This window comes from Toxotes jaculatrix, chromosome 4, assembly GCF_017976425.1.
Source record: "Toxotes jaculatrix isolate fToxJac2 chromosome 4, fToxJac2.pri, whole genome shotgun sequence".
NCBI lineage: Eukaryota > Metazoa > Chordata > Actinopteri > Toxotidae > Toxotes > Toxotes jaculatrix.
The window spans coordinates 400510-419540 of record NC_054397.1 but is presented as its reverse complement, the minus strand read 5'-3'; the positions used below and the strand labels follow the sequence as shown (position 1 = coordinate 419540).

At 51.5% G+C, this 19031-nt stretch overlaps 1 protein-coding gene across 2 annotated transcripts in view; it reads left to right on the top strand.

The window, feature by feature from the left end:
* LOC121180168 (spectrin beta chain, non-erythrocytic 1-like) overlaps positions 1-19031 on the top strand; it is a 36429-nt gene that overhangs the window by 15410 nt on the left and 1988 nt on the right. For both annotated transcript variants that reach the window (XM_041035338.1, XM_041035339.1), the window contains 32 exons: positions 1205-1378; positions 2123-2214; positions 3166-3246; positions 3328-3443; positions 4200-4312; positions 4443-4630; positions 5159-5276; positions 5549-5707; positions 6151-6453; positions 6696-6849; positions 7095-7965; positions 8053-8190; positions 8310-9066; positions 9469-9671; positions 10208-10298; positions 10488-10634; positions 10930-11193; positions 11563-11787; positions 12183-12272; positions 12524-12802; positions 13019-13149; positions 13371-13575; positions 14114-14488; positions 14960-15204; positions 15286-15424; positions 15763-15847; positions 16477-16673; positions 16999-17105; positions 17189-17237; positions 17698-17909; positions 17999-18172; positions 18909-18951. In XM_041035338.1, the coding sequence (XP_040891272.1) occupies positions 1205-1378; positions 2123-2214; positions 3166-3246; positions 3328-3443; positions 4200-4312; positions 4443-4630; positions 5159-5276; positions 5549-5707; positions 6151-6453; positions 6696-6849; positions 7095-7965; positions 8053-8190; positions 8310-9066; positions 9469-9671; positions 10208-10298; positions 10488-10634; positions 10930-11193; positions 11563-11787; positions 12183-12272; positions 12524-12802; positions 13019-13149; positions 13371-13575; positions 14114-14488; positions 14960-15204; positions 15286-15424; positions 15763-15847; positions 16477-16673; positions 16999-17105; positions 17189-17237; positions 17698-17909; positions 17999-18172; positions 18909-18951 (6525 nt within the window). The remainder of the gene's footprint in view (positions 1-1204; positions 1379-2122; positions 2215-3165; positions 3247-3327; positions 3444-4199; positions 4313-4442; positions 4631-5158; positions 5277-5548; positions 5708-6150; positions 6454-6695; positions 6850-7094; positions 7966-8052; positions 8191-8309; positions 9067-9468; positions 9672-10207; positions 10299-10487; positions 10635-10929; positions 11194-11562; positions 11788-12182; positions 12273-12523; positions 12803-13018; positions 13150-13370; positions 13576-14113; positions 14489-14959; positions 15205-15285; positions 15425-15762; positions 15848-16476; positions 16674-16998; positions 17106-17188; positions 17238-17697; positions 17910-17998; positions 18173-18908; positions 18952-19031) is intronic.

The following is a 19031-nucleotide window of genomic DNA, read 5'->3' as shown; positions in this document are numbered from 1 at the left end:
GAGGAAGCTAAATGACTTCCTGAGACGGGTTCAGTTTGTTCACAGACACCATCATGAAAATTATTTGGTGACAAAATTTTTCCAAAACATAACGTCTGAAAACCAACAGTGAAATGAAATGAAATCCAGACGGCACGAATAAAAAGGAAACAGGTGAAGGTTTGAAAGCTGCACGTGTCTGTGGACTGAGACTGTGGACTGAGACTGTGGACTGAGACTGTGGACTCAGACTCTATGGACTCAGACTCTGTGGACTGCGACTCTGGACTCAGACTCGGTGGACTCAGACTCTGGACTCAGACTCTGTGGACTCGGACTCTGTGGACTGAGACTCTGTGGACTCAGACTCTGGACTCAGACTCGGTGGACTCAGACTCTGTGGACTCAGACTCTGGACTGAGACTCTGTGGACTGCGACTCTGGACTCAGACTCGGTGACTCGGACTCTGTGGACTCAGACTCTGTGGACTCAGACTCGGTGTACTCAGACTCGGTGGACTCAGACTCTGGACTCAGACTCTGTGGACTCGGACTCTGTGGACTCGGACTCGGTGGACTGAGACTCTGTGGACTCAGACTCTGGACTCAGACTCTCTGGACTCAGACTCTGTGGACTCGGACTCTGGACTCAGACTCTGGACTCAGACTCGGTGTACTCAGACTCGGTGGCCTCAGACTCGGTGGACTCAGACTCTGGACTCAGACTCTGTGGACTGAGACTCTGGACTCAGACTCGGTGTACTCAGACTCGGTGGACTCAGACTCGGTGGACTCGGACTCTGGACTCAGACTCTGTGGACTCAGACTCTGTGGACTCATGAAGCTGGTTCATCGAGGTCAGCAGTAGGTGGCGCTAATTCACTCAGGTGCCATTTAACACTGCAGAAGAAGAGGGTGCAGTGAGATGATGTAATTAATCTTATTATCTGAAGGTTTCCCACTGTGGGACTGATAAAGCTGCATCTTATCTTACGCACGAGTTTAGCAATGTTAATAAAAAAGTTTTTATTGTGGTTTGTTCGTCTCTACCTGTGCTCGGTGCCAAAGCATCTCACCAAGGTCAGGAAACACTGAACTGTCAGAGCGCTGCTCAGAAATAAGGCCCAGAAACTAAAACTGAAACTGGAGGAAAGGCAGCCACGAACTCTGGGCTGGTTCTGTTGAACATCTTCCTGACCCTGTTTCCATCATGTTTCGTCTCCAGCCCAAACCCACCAAAGGCCGGATGCGTATCCACTGTCTGGAGAACGTGGACAAAGCTCTGCAGTTCCTGAAGGAGCAGCGGGTTCACCTGGAGAACATGGGCTCTCACGACATCGTGGATGGAAACCACCGACTGACGCTGGGTCTCATCTGGACCATAATCCTCCGCTTCCAGGTAACAGGGGCTCGCTCAGAAACTTTAGGACGAGTTTTTGTGCAGTGCTGCCCCCACCGTCCCGCCTCTTGGTGGCAGCCCCTTTGACACCTGAGCAGGTGTAACAGGTGCTGCAGAGCAAACAAAGCCACACCCCCTGTAGAGCTGAGACCAGCCTCTGATTGGTCCGCCTCCTCTGTGTCAGTTATTTACCTGCTCAGGTTAAAGTCCAGGCTGGTTCATGATTTACTGATGCCACACCATCGTCATGGAAACCCAGTCCAGGAGGCATCCTGGACTGGATTTCCCTCGCTGAGCTCACACAGCTTCAGAGCACCTGAAGGTCTGACCAATCAGCTCCCACTGACAGCTAAATCCCTCCCTCAGGTGCTGTCAGGAGATGAGTGTCACCACACACACACACACCCCGACCCAATCAGTCCACAGATAAACGCTTTCTTCAGTATCATCAGTAAGCCAGTGTTTGTTGTCTGTTACCATGGTTACACTGCAGACAGTTAGTGAAGCTTTAACCTTTCATGGTGCAAACTGAAAATGCAAAGAAATACAGGTAAAAGGAAACAGAGCCACCGTCTCCATGGCAACAATATATTTTATGTTAACATCACTCAAAGCATGATGGGAATGCTGGTGTGAAAAATTCAAAATATGTCAGACAGGTGGAGGTGTGGCTGAAGTGTCAGTGTACTCGCCTGTAAACATCAGACAGGTGGAGGTGTGACTCCGACATGTTTGTCTTTTCAGATCCAGGACATCAGTGTGGAGACTGAGGACAACAAAGAGAAAAGATCAGCTAAAGATGCTCTGCTGCTCTGGTGTCAGATGAAGACGGCAGGGTGAGGACCTGCACACACACACTGCATGCACTGCACACGCACCCTGCACACACACGCTGCACACACGCTGCACACAGTACACACTGCACACACACACACACTGAACACACTACACACACACACTGCACACAGTGCACACACACATGCACACACTGCACAAACTGCACACACACTGCACACACACACACACACACACACACACTGCACACACACACACTGCATGCACTGCACACGCACCCTGCACACACACTGCACACACACGCTGCACACACACGCTGCACACACGCTGCACACTGTACACACTGCACACACACACACACACACACTGAACACACTACACACACACACACACACACACACACACACTGTACACACACATGCACACACTGCACAAACTGCACACACACTGCACACACACACACACGCACACACTGCACACACACTGCACACACACTGCACACACACACACACACACACACACACACACACACTGCACACACACTGCACACACACACACTGCACACACACTGCACACACACACACACACACACACACACTGTACACACACGCACACACACACTGAACACACTGCACACACACTGCACACACACACACAGCACACACACACACACACACACACACATACACACACTGCACACACACTGCACACACACACACTGCACACACACTGCACACACACACACACACACTGCACACACACTGTATAGTGAGACCTTCAGCACAGTCCAGATGTACAGTAGATGGACAGATGTTTCTATTATTTTGTCCACCTCATCTGTATCAGTGAGGCCAGGCTAAGCAGCAGCTACACGCGTCAGCACCGTGTAGAACACGCCTCGTCCTCCATCAGGGTCACACCTGTTTAACACAGTCTCCACACAAACGTCCTGCAGGTTTAAATCAGAATGTCCTCGTCCTGTTGTTCCTCAGGTATCCCAACGTGAACATCCACAACTTCACCACCAGCTGGAGAGACGGCATGGCCTTCAATGCTCTGATCCACAAACACAGGTGACGTCCGCGTCCTCCGTTTAGTCCTATAGATCGACAGCTCTGGTGCATATCGTGTAAATCGAGTTTGTATGTTTTCAGGCCTGATCTGATCGACTTTGACAAACTTAAGAAGTCCAACGCTCACTACAACCTGCAGAACGCTTTTAACCTGGCAGAGCAGCACCTTGGCCTCACCAAGCTGCTGGACCCAGAGGGTGAGATCCCGAGCCAGTGTCACTGAACCTGGACCGAAATGTTTCGCTCTATACTGACGACGCTGCTCTGATTGTAACATCTTCACCTGCTGGGTTTCGCTGTCAGCTCCGTCACTTTTCAGTCATGTTTGGTAAAAGTTGGGTTGTGAACTCCGACCGGATGTTTGGGAGTTTTACATAAAGCTGATGTGGGCAGATCTCAGGTTTCAGCCGTACTGTCAGTGAGAACAGCAAGTCGAAGTTGGAGCAATGAACTGAGAGTTATCAGAGTGTGGATGTGTACAACACCACAGCTGTGTCTACAGTTACAGTCTTCACTTGTTCATTATTCCCTTCATCACACACAGTTTACAGTGAGCAGCAAACTGAGATTTTGGAAATGGACAGAACATCATGTGAACCTGAGCCATCAGATAAAAAGCTGTTTTTTTGTCCGTATTTTCACGATGCTTGTATGAGTGATCGGTTCAGACGTAGCAGCTCAGCCTCTGACTGCAGCTCAGCCCACGTGCAAACTGAACCTGAGTCTGTTTGTGGTTTAGGTGCCAAGACAAATTACAGCAGCAAACCAGGGTAATGTGATTGTCCTCTGCTGCATGAACACACAGACAGTCTGAGACTTTTATCCCTCAGCTCTGATCTGATGGTTTGACGTGCTCATGTCGATGTGACGGATGTGAGCACGTAACAAAAGCTGGAAAACTCAGCACGAGAACACTCTGTGACCAGAGTCATGTCCCAGTGTTTGTGTTTCAGATATCAGCGTGGACCATCCTGATGAGAAGTCAGTCATCACCTACGTGGTGACGTACTACCACTACTTCTCCAAGATGAAGGCTCTGAAGGTGGAGGGCAAACGCATTGGAAAGGTCAGAAAACACGTATGCTCAGAGTCCAGGTCTTGAGGGTGGGCTGATGATCAGGACAGTTTCACAGTGAAAGTTTGAGACGTGATCTTTGGGGAAGATGACGGGCGATTTTCCCTGCGTCTTTGTCCAGGTGTTGGATAACGCCATAGAGACGGAGAAGATGATTGAGAAGTACGAGTCTCTGGCCTCAGACCTGCTGGAATGGATCGAGCAGACCATCATCATCCTCAACAACAGGAAGTTCGCCAACTCTCTGGTTGGAGTCCAGCAGCAGCTTCAGGCCTTCAACACCTACCGAACTGTGGAGAAACCTCCCAAGTCAGAACCTTTACCTTCAGTTAACCTCCTCCTCCACCTAGTCTCCTATTCACAGCCTCCTCCCCCTTCCTCCCCCGTCCAGTCCACATCATCAAACCTGGAGCAGCTTTTCTTTGTGATCGGTTAATTTAAGCCTTTTCTGCTGCTTCTCTGGGTCCAGGTCACATTCATTGAATTATTATATCATCAGGAGTTATTGTTATATACTGATGGGAAACACTGAAAAAAGGTCAGATACTAAAGAAACCTGGCCTGGGTGGTCCCTGTGTGACTGAGAGAGAGTTTGATTTAAAGGCCTTAAACTGAGCTTTGGCCTGAAGCAGAAACTCACATACTAGTTTATAAAATGAAAGGAAAGTTTTACATTTCAACCTCCAACCTACCTGCTCCACCTCCACCATCTCGTCTACATTGTGATCCTCATCAGGGTTACCTTCTTCCAGACATCCCCTGTTTACTCCTTATTTTACTGCCTTCCTCCTCCACCTCTGTCCCTCCATCCTTCTCAACCCCTCTCGTTTCCTTCAGGTTCACAGAGAAAGGAAACCTGGAGGTTCTTCTCTTCACCATCCAGAGTAAGATGAGGGCCAACAACCAGAAGGTCTACATGCCCCGAGAGGGAAAACTCATCTCAGATATCAACAAGGTGAGAGCTGCTCTCAGACCTGTGAACCTCCAGGACTGAAAATCATCCAGTCTGTCATCAATGTACAGTTTTCATTAATTCCACCTGAGAAGAGATTCAGAATAAAGGAACTGGAAGCGGAGTTGAGATTCAAACCCTGTCCCAAACTCACAGACCGACCTTGGTCTGCAGCAGCCAGCAGCATCGTTAAGGTTCATGCAGCAGCTGCTGCTTCACAGCTCTTAACTTTGTTACGAAGACTTTCAATGCTGATCTCATGTTCATCTCATCAGGCCTGGGAGCGCCTGGAGAAGGCAGAGCACGAGAGGGAGCTGGCTCTTAGGACTGAGCTGATTCGTCAGGAGAAACTGGAGCAGCTGGCCAGACGCTTCGACCGCAAGGCGGCCATGAGAGAGACCTGGCTCAGCGAAAACCAGCGACTGGTGTCACAGGTAAGAGGACACAGTCAGCACCAGGTCAGTCACACATGTACTCTTGTCAGTATCCCCTCAGAGGTTGGTGGGGGTAAAGGAAGCATTTCTAATGTTTCTCCACGACCTTCATTCCGTCCTTTCAATCCTAAAAACAAACAGCACTTCTGAAAATTCAGAAATAAGCCCAGCTGGACTGATTCAAGTTATTTTCTTGTTTTTCTTGTTGTTTTGCTCATTTTTAGAAAATGATCAGTTGATAATGACAATGACAAACTGCTTCTAGCTTCTTAAGAAAGGTATGGAGAAAAGGTTTTATCGGTACTGAAACCCAGAACTGAATCAGCACCAGTTTCAGAAAATGTAAATTGACACAGATTTGATTTTGGGAAGATGGATACACAGACATATACTGTAGATGTGTGTGCTTCCATTTGGTGACAATGACTCCTGTTTCTCTCCAGGACAACTTCGGTTTCGACCTTCAGGCCGTCGAGGCGGCCACCAAGAAGCATGAGGCAATTGAGACGGACATTGCGGCATATGAGGAGCGTGTCCAGGCTGTGGTTGCTGTAGCAAAGGAGCTGGAGGTTGAGCGCTACCACGACATCAAACGCATCACAGCCAGGAAAGATAATGTGATCCGGCTCTGGGAGTACTTGCTGGAGCTGCTGAAGGCCCGCAGACTTAGGCTGGAGATGAACCTGGGCCTGCAGAGAGTCTTCCAGGAGATGCTCTACATCATGGACTGGATGGATGAGATGAAGGTACACTGATGACCAGAGAGAGATGGACAAATGTGTCTCGCTACCTGAAATCCTCCCTTTGTATTGTAGATTCTAGGGTCAGATGAGAAAATGGATGTGTTTCATTTCTGTTGGTCCATCACAGAGTGAGATCCAGGACGAGTTCAGGTCCAGAGACGAGGGTAACTGTTAGCCTCTTTTTTTCGTCTTTGTCTCAAGCACACTGTCCCACTGTTGGTCCTGTCTGTCTGTCTGGTTTCCAGATGCTTCTACTGTCTCAGGATTATGGGAAGCATCTGTTGGGTGTGGAGGACCTACTGCAGAAACACGCTCTGGTGGAGGCCGACATCGCCATCCAGGCTGACCGGGTGAAGGCAGTCACCACCAACGCAAACAAGTACTCCGTCAACGACAGTGGTGAGCAGCATGTAGCAGCATTTGTCCTTGTCCCTGGTTTAAAGAGCTATGTTTTGTTCTGTTTATATAAATGATTTGTTTCATTCTTGTCGACAGTACTGGTTATATATTTCACTCTGATGAGACCAACCAGTGAAAGCTTCTGTTTTCAGTGGTTTGTGGCAGCAGTCTACAGTCTAGATTATTTCAAGCCTTGCAAATGAAAACTAAAATGGTTTAGTGATGTTAACAATCCTCCGGTCCAGGCTACAAGCCCTGCGATCCTCAGGTCATCCAGGACCGGGTGGCCCACCTAGAGTTTTGCTACCAGGAGCTGACCCAGCTGGCTGCCGAGCGGCGTGCCCGCCTGGAGGAGTCCCGTCGCCTCTGGAAGTTCTTCTGGGAGATGGCAGAGGAAGAGGGCTGGATTCGTGAGAAGGAGCAGATCCTGTCCTCTCTTGAGCATGGCAAGGACTTGACGGGGGCTTTGCGCCTCCTCAGCCAGCAGCGCGCCCTGGAGGATGAGATGAGCGGCCGCGCCGGACACCTCCAGCACACCATCGCTGAGGGCCAGGCCATGGTGGAGGCTGGTCACTTCGGTGCCACTAAGATTAAGGAGCGTATCGCTGACCTGCAGGCCCAGTGGGCGGCGCTGGAGCAGCTGGCAGCGGTGAGGAAGAAGAGGCTGGAGGAAGCTCTGGCCCTGCACCAGTTCCAGGCTGACGCAGATGATGTTGATGCCTGGACACTAGACGCTCTTCGCATCGTCTCCAGTGGAGAGACGGGCCACGACGAGTTCTCCACCCAGGCGCTGGTCAGGAAACACAAGGATGCAGCAGCAGAGGTGGCAAGTTACCGGCCGGTCATAGACTCACTCCACGAGCAGGCCGCCTCCCTTCCCAAAGAAGAGGCAGAATCAGAGGATGTGCGTGGTCGGCTGGCTGGCATCGAGGAGCGCTACAAGGAGGTGGCTGAGCTTACAAAGCTGAGGAAACAGGCGCTACAGGATGCACTGGCGCTATATAAGATGTTCAGCGAGGCCGATGCCTGTGAGGTGTGGATCGACGAGAAGGAGCAGTGGCTGAACAGCATGGAGATCCCTGAAAAACTGGAGGACCTAGAGGTCATACAACACAGGTAGGACCACAAGGTCCTGTACATGCGTCTTTGATTGTATGTGTCCTCTAGCCAGCACTGTATTAATGTGAGCTGTATCCTTGGCAGGTTTGAGAGTCTGGAGCCAGAGATGAACAACCAGGCGTCGCGTGTTGCTGTGGTGAACCAGATCGCCCGACAGCTTATTCACAGTGGTCACCCGAGCGAGAAAGATATCAAGACCCAGCAAGACAAACTCAACAACAGGTACAAACAGGTGTATCATGTGGTTGTGGAAAAAACAAAACCATAAAAATGTAATAAAACCTGCTGTGGAAACATCCTGAAACTTTACATATGATATCATCTGTTTCCTCTGCCACTAGGTGGAGCCAGTTCCGTGACCTGGTGGACCAGAAGAAGGAGTCTCTGAACTCAGCTCTGGGTGTGCAGAACTACCATCTTGACTGCAATGAGACCAAGTCCTGGATCAAAGAGAAGACCAAAGTCATCGAGTCCACCCAGGAGCTGGGCAACGATCTCACCGGAGTGATGGCCCTGCAGCGGAAACTGACCGGTATGGAGCGTGACTTGGCTGCCATCGAGGACAAATTGGGTGACCTACGAGGCGAGGCCCAGCGGCTGGCAGAGGAGCACCCCGACCAGGCTAAAGCCATCACAGGACGTCTGGCTGAGATCACCGCTGTGTGGGAGGAAATGAAGAACACTCTGAAGAACCGCGAGGAGTCTCTGGGAGAGGCCAGGAAGCTGCAGCAGTTCCTGCGTGAGCTGGACGACTTCCAGTCCTGGCTGTCCCGCACTCAGACCGCCATCGCCTCTGAGGACATGCCCAACACGCTTGCTGAGGCAGAGAAGCTGATGGCTCAGCACGAAGGCATCAAGAACGAGATCCAGAACTATGAGGAGGACTACCAGAAGATGCGGGACATGGGTGAGATGGTAACACAGGGCCAGACGGATGCTCAGTACATGTTCCTGCGACAGAGGCTGCAGGCGCTCGACACTGGCTGGAACGAGCTGCACAAGATGTGGGAGAACCGGCAGAACCTGCTGTCCCAGTCCCACGCTTACCAGTTGTTCCTGAGGGACACCAAACAGGCCGAGGCCTTCCTCAACAACCAGGTAAACTCAAAACATTCACCTCCATGCAGTCGAGTGTCTTCACCCTCTTTTAACACGAGACAAACAGAACTGGTCAGTCCGTCCAACGTTTTGGGCTAAAACCAAATGTTGCAGCTGCTGGCCACACTTTATTTAATTGTGTGGATATTCATTGTCCTCAGAGGATAATTACTGGTTAGTTTCATGTTTTTCTTAAAGTACCATCATCAGCACATAATGTCAGCGCGGTCGACAAGAAATATATGTCATAATCAAATGGGTCAGTTGACACATTGTTCTGATCCCACTCCTGTTCCCCAGAGGATGAACCCTTTAGACTTTAATGACTCCAGGACTTTTCCCTAGACCTTTTACCTACAAACAACCTGTATCAGTACTGAACCATGTGTCCTCGTCCTACAGGAGTATGTCCTGGCTCACACTGAGATGCCCACAACTCTGGAGGCCGCCGAGGCCGCTATCAAAAAGCAGGAGGACTTCATGACCACCATGGACGCCAATGAGGACAAAATCAACAGTGTGGTGGAGGCCGGCAGGCGGCTGGCCAGTGACGGGAACATCAACGCCGAACGCATTCAGGAGAGAGTCGCCTCCATCGATGACAGGTAGACATTTCAGACACCTGAGAGACTTTTCATGGGACTAACTGTAGGAGAGACTTTGCTGAAGTTGCAAAGTCTTTTTAGCAGCTGTTGTGGGGCTTTTCATCGTTATCACATGATCTTCTTCAGCAGATGCATTTCCTAGTTGTCACTGGATTGCAGATGTTTGAAATTCCATGTTTTCTGAGCACTCGTTGGCCTCATAAACTCACTCACCTGGAGAACAGCAGATGACAGATCAGGCAAACTGGGCAGGTTCAGCGTTTTGATGAAGATCATGTGATACGATCGAAACCTCCAGAACAGCTACAGAACATGATGCTGTGCTTTGGTTCAGATCATCATTTCCTCCTGCTGCTCCAGCTTTGTTACAGACAGAATACTAATAACGACTCAGCACATCGCCTCAGTTTTAATAACCACACCGGTCGGAGGATCATCACTGTCATTCCACTGTTACTCGCCACCAGTCACAGTGTGTGACCTGCAGCCAGTTAGAGTCCAGAATCCAGGATCTCACCTTGTTCTCTGTGTTTCAGGCATAAGAAGAACAGAGAGGCTGCAGTGGAGCTGCTGATGAGACTGAAGGACAACAGAGACCTGCAGAAGTTCCTGCAGGACTGCCAAGAGGTGGGTGTCTCCTGTCCCACGTCAAACATCAATGCTTCGTAGAGAAATGTAAAGATTTTAGTTCAATGTCAAGAATATAACTTGTTTCCCTCTGAGCATTGATGGCTGAAGATGCAGTGGGTCATACTGCTCACATTCCTGCTCTCCAGAGGACGAACACTGTAGATCTGATCGTGTGTTTGTGTGCAGCTGTCCCTGTGGATCAATGAGAAGATGCTCACAGCTCAGGACATGACCTACGACGAGGCCAGGAACCTGCACAGCAAGTGGCTGAAGCACCAGGCCTTCATGGCAGAGCTGCAGTCCAATAAAGAGTGGCTGGACAAGATCCAGAAGGTATGAGGGACTGTGCGTGTCCACGTCTGCGTGTGTGTGTGACATGTGCTGCATGAACGACTTGCTTTGCCTGAATAATGACTCTCTGTTCCAATAAGTGATGCATTAACTGCACAGCAGAGGTGCAGCTGCACTCAGAGCCCAGCGGATACATCAGAGGGCAGAAACTGTGCTGGGTAAAACTGCCATGGACTCTTTGTGTTTCAGGGTGTGAGCAGAAATGACTTGACCTGACTGTTCGACTCGATTCGCTCGTTTCAGCACCTTTAACCTGACCTGGTGTATCTGTCTGTAGGACGGCATGCTGCTGGTTTCGGAGAAGCCGGAGACGGAGGCGGTGGTGAAGGAGAAGCTGTCTGCGCTCCACGTGATGTGGGAGGAGTTAGAGTCCACCACGCAGACCAAGGCTCAGTGCCTGTTTGACGCCAACAAGGCCGAGCTGTTCACTCAGAGCTGCGCCGACCTCGATAAGTGGCTCGTCGGCCTCGAGGGTCAGATCCAGTCTGACGACTACGGCAAAGACCTGACCTCCGTCAACATCCTGCTGAAGAAGCAGCAGGTGCTACAGGGTTTTTCTGTGGGGGCGTGATCAGCTGCAGTCACAGCTCTAACATGACGGCAGCCTACATACAACACATTTTATACATACAACACATTTTACTGAGAACATGAAGTTTAAATCAGGGCTTTAATTAATAGGTTTATCAGTAACAGTATCTGTTGTAGTGTTAGCACTAGCATCATCAGCAGCTGGTACAATCAGCTGAGGTAGAATCACCAGTATCAACAGCACCAGAGCTCCCACTGCTGCTCATAGGAAACATAGTATTACGTACAGGCTTAGCCTCACGCGCCCCCTGCTGGTGCAGTAGTATTAGTAGCAGTGCTCTCAATCTGACTCTGACCCCCTCCCCCCCCTCCCCCCCAGATGCTGGAGAACCAGGTGGATGTGCGTCAGAGGGAGGTGGTGGAGCTGCAGAGCCAGGTGAAGGCTCTGGGTCAGGAGGTGAAGGACACCGAGGAGGTGGACGGGCGGAGGCAGCTGGTGGAGAGGAAGTTCCAGGAGCTGTTGGAGCCGTTGAAACGCCGCAGGAACTTCCTGGTGGCATCAAGAGAAGTTCACCAGTTCAACCGAGACGTCGAGGACGAGATCGTACGTAAAACTGACCCAGAGACTGAGACACGCCGTCCTCCATCTGTCAGCAGTTTAAGTCTAATATCCAGGATTCGTTTTGATTTTAGAGTTTGCAAAACTTTTATTTTGAGTTTTAAAAAATAGAAAAAAGGTAAAAAAGATGAAATTTAGAGATGAAGACTTTACACTCAGACACTTCTGCCTGTTAGAGGCTCAGGTTACCTGTCCAGGTGTAGGGTTAGGGGAATGTTTCCACATTCAGGTGGTGAGCACGGCTGGTTTCTGACAAACCTCCGACACTGTGAGCTCAGGCGGTTGTTTCCGCGGCACCATCAGGCGTCCCGTGGTGGTGACAGCAGACAGCAGTCAGTCAGAGCTCTCTGTCAGTGTGTTGTTGGTGTTTTCTCTTCCAGCTGTGGGTTCAGGAGAGGATGCCTGTGGCCACGTCCACCGACCACGGACACAACCTGCAGACCGTCCAGCTGCTCATCAAGAAGAACCAGGTGAGAGTCTGGGTGTGAGTGTTCAGAGCAGGATCTGCTCTCAGACCCACGCAGCCTTCACATGTTGACACAGGGTCAGCTGATGTCAGGCCTCAGACACAGGTTGATCAGGTCTCAGAGATAAGGTGGAGTGTGAGCAGGGCTCCCCGACCAGACCACCGGTCTCCGTCTGAGAATCGACTCAGTGAAAAAGCCGATGAGGTGAAATAATTCTGAGATTGGTTTGAGCTCGTCCTCCTCTCCCTCCTCAGACCCTGCAGAAGGAGATCCAGGGCCACCAGCCTCGCATCGACGACATCCTGGAGCGCAGTCAGAGCCTCCTGCGGGACGAGTCCTCCAACGCCGGCGTCATCCGTCAGCGTCTGGCCGACCTGCAGGAGCTGTGGAGGCAGCTGATGGAGGAGGCGGAGCGCCGGCACGGCCGGCTGGAGGAGGCCCACAAGGCCCAGCAGTACTACTTTGACGCCGCAGAGGCCGAGGCCTGGATGAGCGAGCAGGAGCTGTACATGATGTCAGAGGAGAAAGCCAAGGTGGGGGGGTCAGAGACGTGGGGGGGCCGAACTGTCAGTCCATGACATTTCTGTCTGTGTGTGTGTCTCTGGCTGTACACACACACACACACACACTCACACACACACTCACACACACACACACACACACACAGACACACACACACACACACACACTCACACACACACACACACACTCACAGCAGCAGAATGAAAGCTTCGTCCTGTGTGTTTCAGGACGAGCAGAGCGCCGTCACCATGCTGAAGAAGCATCAGATCGTGGAGCAGGCGGTGGAGGACTACGCTGAGACCGTCCACCAGCTGTCCAAGACCAGCAGGGGACTGGTGGCTGACGGACACCCTGAGAGGTACACACACCTGCACTTCTCATTTGATTGACAGTCGTTGTTCATTGGACCTTGGGTGGAGCTGCTGGGTCCATCGGATCAAACACTGTATCTGAACCAGTTCACCCAGTTCAGTCCAGTGTCAGTCACTGCCCCAGTGACAGGAGTGTGTGTGTGCGTGTGTGTGTGTGTGTGTGTGTGTGTGCGTGTGTGTGCGCGTGTGTGTGCGCGTGTGTTGTCAGTGAGCGTATCAGCATGCGTCAGTCTCAGGTGGATAAGCTGTACGCTGGCCTGAAGGACTTGTCAGAAGAGAGGCGGGGCAAACTGGATGAGAGGCTCCACCTCTTCCAGCTGAACCGAGAGGTCGACGACCTCGAGCAGTGGATCGCCGAGCGGGAGGTGGTGGCCGGGTCACATGAGCTGGGACAGGACTACGAACATGTCACCGTATGTTACTGCAGCTACTGCCACCGCTAACAGTACTCTGATACTACCACTCGCAGTACTACAGGTCCTACTACAGTTACTCAGACCACGTAGTACCTCAGCACACCTGAGTACACCTGAGCTCACCTCAGCACACCTCAGCACACCTCAGCACACCTCAGCACACCTGAGCACACCTGAGCTCACCTCAGCACACCTCAGCACACCTGAGCTCACCTGAGCTCACCTGAGCTCACCTCAGCACACCTCAGCACACCTGAGCTCACCTGAGCTCACCTGAGCTCACCTGAACTCACCTCAGCTCACCTGAGCTCACCTCAGCACACCTCAGCACACCTGAGCTCACCTGAGCTCACCTGAACTCACCTCAGCTCACCTGAGCTCACCTCAGCACACCTCAGCACACCTCAGCACACCTCAGCACACCTCAGCACACCTGACTGTTCTGCTCAGGTTTCTTGTAATAATGCTACAGTTACTACCCCGCTCTCTGGTCACCTCTACCCCCTGACCTCTGACCCGTGTCCTCTGTGCTCAGATGTTGCAGGAACGTTTCCGGGAGTTTGCCCGGGACACTGGAAACATCGGTCAGGAGCGCGTGGACGCCGTTAACCGCCTGGCAGATGAGCTAATCAACACTGGGCACGGCGACGCGGCGACGGTGGCAGAGTGGAAAGACGGGCTGAACGAGGCCTGGGCTGACCTCCTGGAGCTCATCGACACAAGGACGCAGATCCTCGTCGCCTCCTTCGAGCTCCACAAGTTCTACCACGACGCCAAGGAGATCCTGGGACGCATCCTGGACAAGCAGAAGAAGCTGCCGGAGGAGGTGGGCCGAGACCAGAACACGGTGGAGACGCTGCAAAGGATGCACACCACCTTCGAACATGACATCCAGGCCCTGGGAACACAGGTCAGTCAGACTCTGACCTGGGGACTCCTTCAGTTTATGGGGACATTTTGGTTTTATGGGGACACATTGGGCTTTTGGGGACTGATTTGTACTAAAACTTAATCATTGTTCAGTCCTGATCATAAAATCATTGAACTGAACATTGAAAATTTGTGGCACTGACGAACTGGAAACCGTCCTGACTCAGTTTGTTTCAGGTTTTATGACTGACTTTGTTACCGGTAGAACGGTGGCAGGAAATGAAGGAGCGAGAAACTTAAAACAAAAGTCCCTGGTTGGACTTGGACTGGGAAAACAGCCCTGTCCAGTTTTATCGATTCAGCGTGGTCTGTAGACAGTGGACAGACATGAACCAGTGGGACAAACATGACCGAGCTGCCTGGTTCCTCTGATGTAAAGACGCAGTGCGACTGACTCAGTATTGTTCAATGAAATGCACAAATGTGAGTTGACCTTTGACATGTGTGGCAGGTGAGGCAGCTGCAGGAGGATGCAGTGCGCCTCCAGTCGGCATACGCCGGCGATAAAGCGGACGACATTCAGCGGAGGGAGAGCGAGGTGCTGGAGGCCTGGAGGAGTCTGCTAGAGGCCTGCGATGGACGGCGGCTCCGCCTCCTCGACACCGGAGACAAGTTTAGGTTCTTCAGCATGGTCCGAGACCTCATGCTGTGGATGGAAGACGTGATCCGGCTCATTGAGGCCCAGGAGAAACCCAGGTACGCGGAGTCTGCTGCACATTAACCACAGGTCACGTGAGTAGAGCTGTGATAACTGAAGCTGTGTTCCCGCGTGTTCAGAGACGTGTCATCGGTGGAGCTGCTGATGAACAACCACCAGGGCATCAAAGCCGAGATCGACGCCCGGAACGACAGCTTCACGGCCTGCATCGAGTTGGGAAAGGCCCTGCTGGCCAGGAAGCACTACGCGTCAGAGGAGGTGAGCACGAGCAGGTCGCGCACGGCGGCTTAGAGTTTACATGTACACGTGTTCAAAGTCAAATGTTCTGAGAGAAAATTATAAAATAAAAACGTTTTCAGTGAAAGACGCCATATTTTCATCGAAACGTTTTTATTCTGCTCATCTTTATTTCTTTAGCGTGTTACAGTTTAACTGTGTTTTACTGGATGTTTTAAATCCTGTTTTCAGTTCAGGTTTATTTTGTGAGGAATTAAAGTTTTAAATTGTTTGTTTCCTGTGATCAGATTTTTTGTCTCTAATGTTTCGGATGCAGGAGTCCTCCGTCTTTCTGAACCTGTTGTGTTTGTGTCGTTCAGATTAAAGAGAAGTTACTGCAGCTGACGGACAAGAGGAAAGAGATGATTGACAAGTGGGAGGATCGATGGGAGTGGCTCCGGCTCAGTAAGACTCACCTGCACTCTCCTGTGGTTAAACTGTTTACTTCAGTCTGTTCATGAACAACTTCAGACTGTTTCATTATATGTGAGACACATCGTTTCTGATGTGATGAAACGTGATCAGATCTGTAAAAACAGAAATAACTCACACTGGGATTAGAGGTCAGAGGTCGCAGAGGTCAGAGGCCAGCGTGATCAGATCACATCCGGCAGCGATCAGGCCGATAAACGATGGAAGGTGGCAGCTGATTGGACACCGCAGCGATGAGTCAGTGTTGATGAAGACTCCTCAGTGTCTCGTCGTCCTTTAATGAAGCTGACTGAGCCTCCTCTCAGCTGTCCATCACGCCTCTGGCGCTGACCAATCAGGAAACGCTGCAGGCGGTTCACTGGTCAGGAGCGTAGCTGCTCACGCGGCGCTCCGTGTCACGGAGCTGAGGAGCGATGTTTCATACGTGAGGAGGACGGGACCTTCGCCGCCCTGCAGCTGCGGCGTGCTGAGCTGTGTTCAGACCAGTGCGGCGCCTCTGCTGCTGCTGGGCGGTGCAGCTCTCACCTGACTTTTACATACGTTAGTATCCAATGGCTGTATAACAATCCTCCCCCCTTTGTCCTCCCCCTGCTCCCCCTCAGTCCTGGAGGTGCACCAGTTCTCGCGGGATGCGGGGGTGGCCGAGGCCTGGCTGCTGGGCCAGGAGCCCTACCTGTCCAGCAGGGAGATGGGTCAGAGCGTGGACGAGGTGGAGAAACTCATCAAACGCCACGAGGCCTTTGAGAAGTCAGCCGCCACCTGGGAGGAACGCTTCTCGGCCCTGGAGAGGCTGACTACGGTGAGCGGGGAGGGACAAACAGACGCACAGTCAACATGAAATAAACTCATTTTAAATTTGATTTGATTTCAGTGACGATGCATAAGATCTGTCGGTTTGTGTTCGTCTGAAGGGGGCGCCAAACTCTTCTTCTTTCAATCTGACGGTGTAATAAAGTTTTTTATCGTGAGTCTTGTTCCTGTACAAACCAAACCTGAGTCTGTGTAGAACCCGACTGTGGTTCTGCACAGACTCAGCTCTGAGCGGTCAGGACGGTTTGGACCGGATCGTGTCTTCAGGGCCTTCTGTCCAGCCAATCACAGCTGCCCGTGTGTCTGTTTCCCAGTTGGAGCTGTTGGAGGTGAGGAGGCAGCAGGAGGAGGAGGAGAGGAGGAGGAAGCCTCCAACTCCAGAACCAGCTGTGATCCAGCAGGAAGAGGCTCAGCAGCAGAGGTGAAAGCTCTGGAAACGATTTAAAGAAATGTGTGTGAGTCGCTAAAAACCAAACGCTAAAAACTCAAACTGTGTCTCTGCAGCGGAGTCGTCGCTCAGAACGGACTGCCGTCGGATCAGGACTCTCCCCGGGTCAGTACGCTGAGCTCTGATGCTCTCAGTCATTCAGCCTGTGATACCTGTTGTTGTTTCATGCTACATTTAGCCTGTAGGTGCATTAAGTAATTAGCATTTGATGAGCTGATGGTGGTGCCGTGTGCAGCGGGTCACCTCCACACTGACGCGTTAAAGCTCCTGTTTTCCTTCATGACATCACAGAACCAAACACGTTTCTCCGGCTCAGCATTTCCTGCTCAGATCTGCTGTCGTTAAATCTCAGCTCGTTAAATCTCAGCTCGTTAAATCTCAGGATGTAAAACCAGTGAAAAGTAAAGAAAGCGACAGAAACATGAAGCGTTCTGTCCCAAGATTCTCTGAATGAAGTCTGTGTTTCCTCCTGACTCTGAATCTTAATAAATAAACACCATAGAAGAAGAATGAAATAACGATTAGCTTCTGTTCGTCTCTGCTCCGTGTAATCGCACCCGTGCAGGACGGCGTGGATGCTGGAGATCTGGTGAACGGCGTGGCAGAGCGGAGCTCCAAGGAGCCGAGTCCGGCCCCCTCCCCGACCTCCGGCAGGAAGGGCAGAATCAGCCAGTCGTCCACGCTGCCCTCCAAGACCCAAGACTCGTCCTCGCTGATGGAGGGACTCCTGCACCGCAAACACGAGTGGGAGGGCCACAACAAGAAGGCGTCCAACAGGTAACATCAGAGATCCTCGGCTCCAGCAGAGGTCTCACTCCTCTCCACGGTTTGTTCATCACGTGATCCTGCTGCTCTGTGATTGGCAGGTCGTGGCACAATGTGTACTGTGTGATCAACATCCAGGAGATGGGTTTCTATAAAGACAGCAAGGCGGCGGGTCAGGGAGTCCCGTATCACAACGAGTTACCCATCAGCCTGAGGGAGGCCACGTGTGACGTGGCGTCAGACTACAAGAAGAAGAAACACGTCTTCAAACTCAGGTAACACGGCGCTCACCTTTACTGCCTGTGTGGGTGTGCGTGTGTGTGTGTGTGTGCGTGTGTGTATGTCTGTGCGTGCGTGTGTGCGCTTGTGTGCGTGTGTGTGTATGTCTGTGTGTGTGTGTGTGCGTGTGTGTATGTCTGTGCGTGTGTGTGCGTATGTGCGCGTGTGTGTATGTCTGTGCGTGTATGTCTGTGTGTGTGTGTGTGTGCGTGTGTGTGCGTGTGTGTGCAGGTGTGTGCGCGTGTGTGCGTGTGTGTGTATGTCTGTGCGTGTGTGTCTGCGTGTCTGTGTGTGTGTGTATGTCTGTGTGTGTGTGTGTGTGTGTGTGCGCGTGTGTGTGCAGGTGTGTGCGCGTGTGTGCGTGTGTGTGTATGTCTGTGTGTGTGTGTGTGCGTGTGTGTGCAGGTGTGTGCGCGTGTGTGCGTGTGTGTATATGTCTGTGCGTGTGTGTCTGCGTGTCTGTGTGTGTGTGTATGTCTGTGTGTGTGTGTGTGTGTGTGCGTGTGTGTGCAGGTGTGTGCGCGTGTGTGCATGTCTGTGTGTGTGTGTGTGCGTGTGTGTGCAGGTGTGTGCGCGTGTGCGTGTGTGTGTATGTCTGTGCGTGTGTGTCTGCGTGTCTGTGTGTGTGTGTGTATGTCTGTGTGTGTGTGTGTGCAGCAGCTGAACTGTAGTGTGCATGCTCTCGCTCCTGCTCCAGCCGCCTCAGGTTCATCTCTGCTCTTCTTCTTTCAGACTGACCGATGGAAACGAGTATCTGTTCCAAGCCAAAGATGAAGTGAGTTTGACTTTTTTTCTTTCAGTGAAACGCAGATAAAATAAAATCGACATTTTTAGCTGCAGGAACGTGGTGTGAAA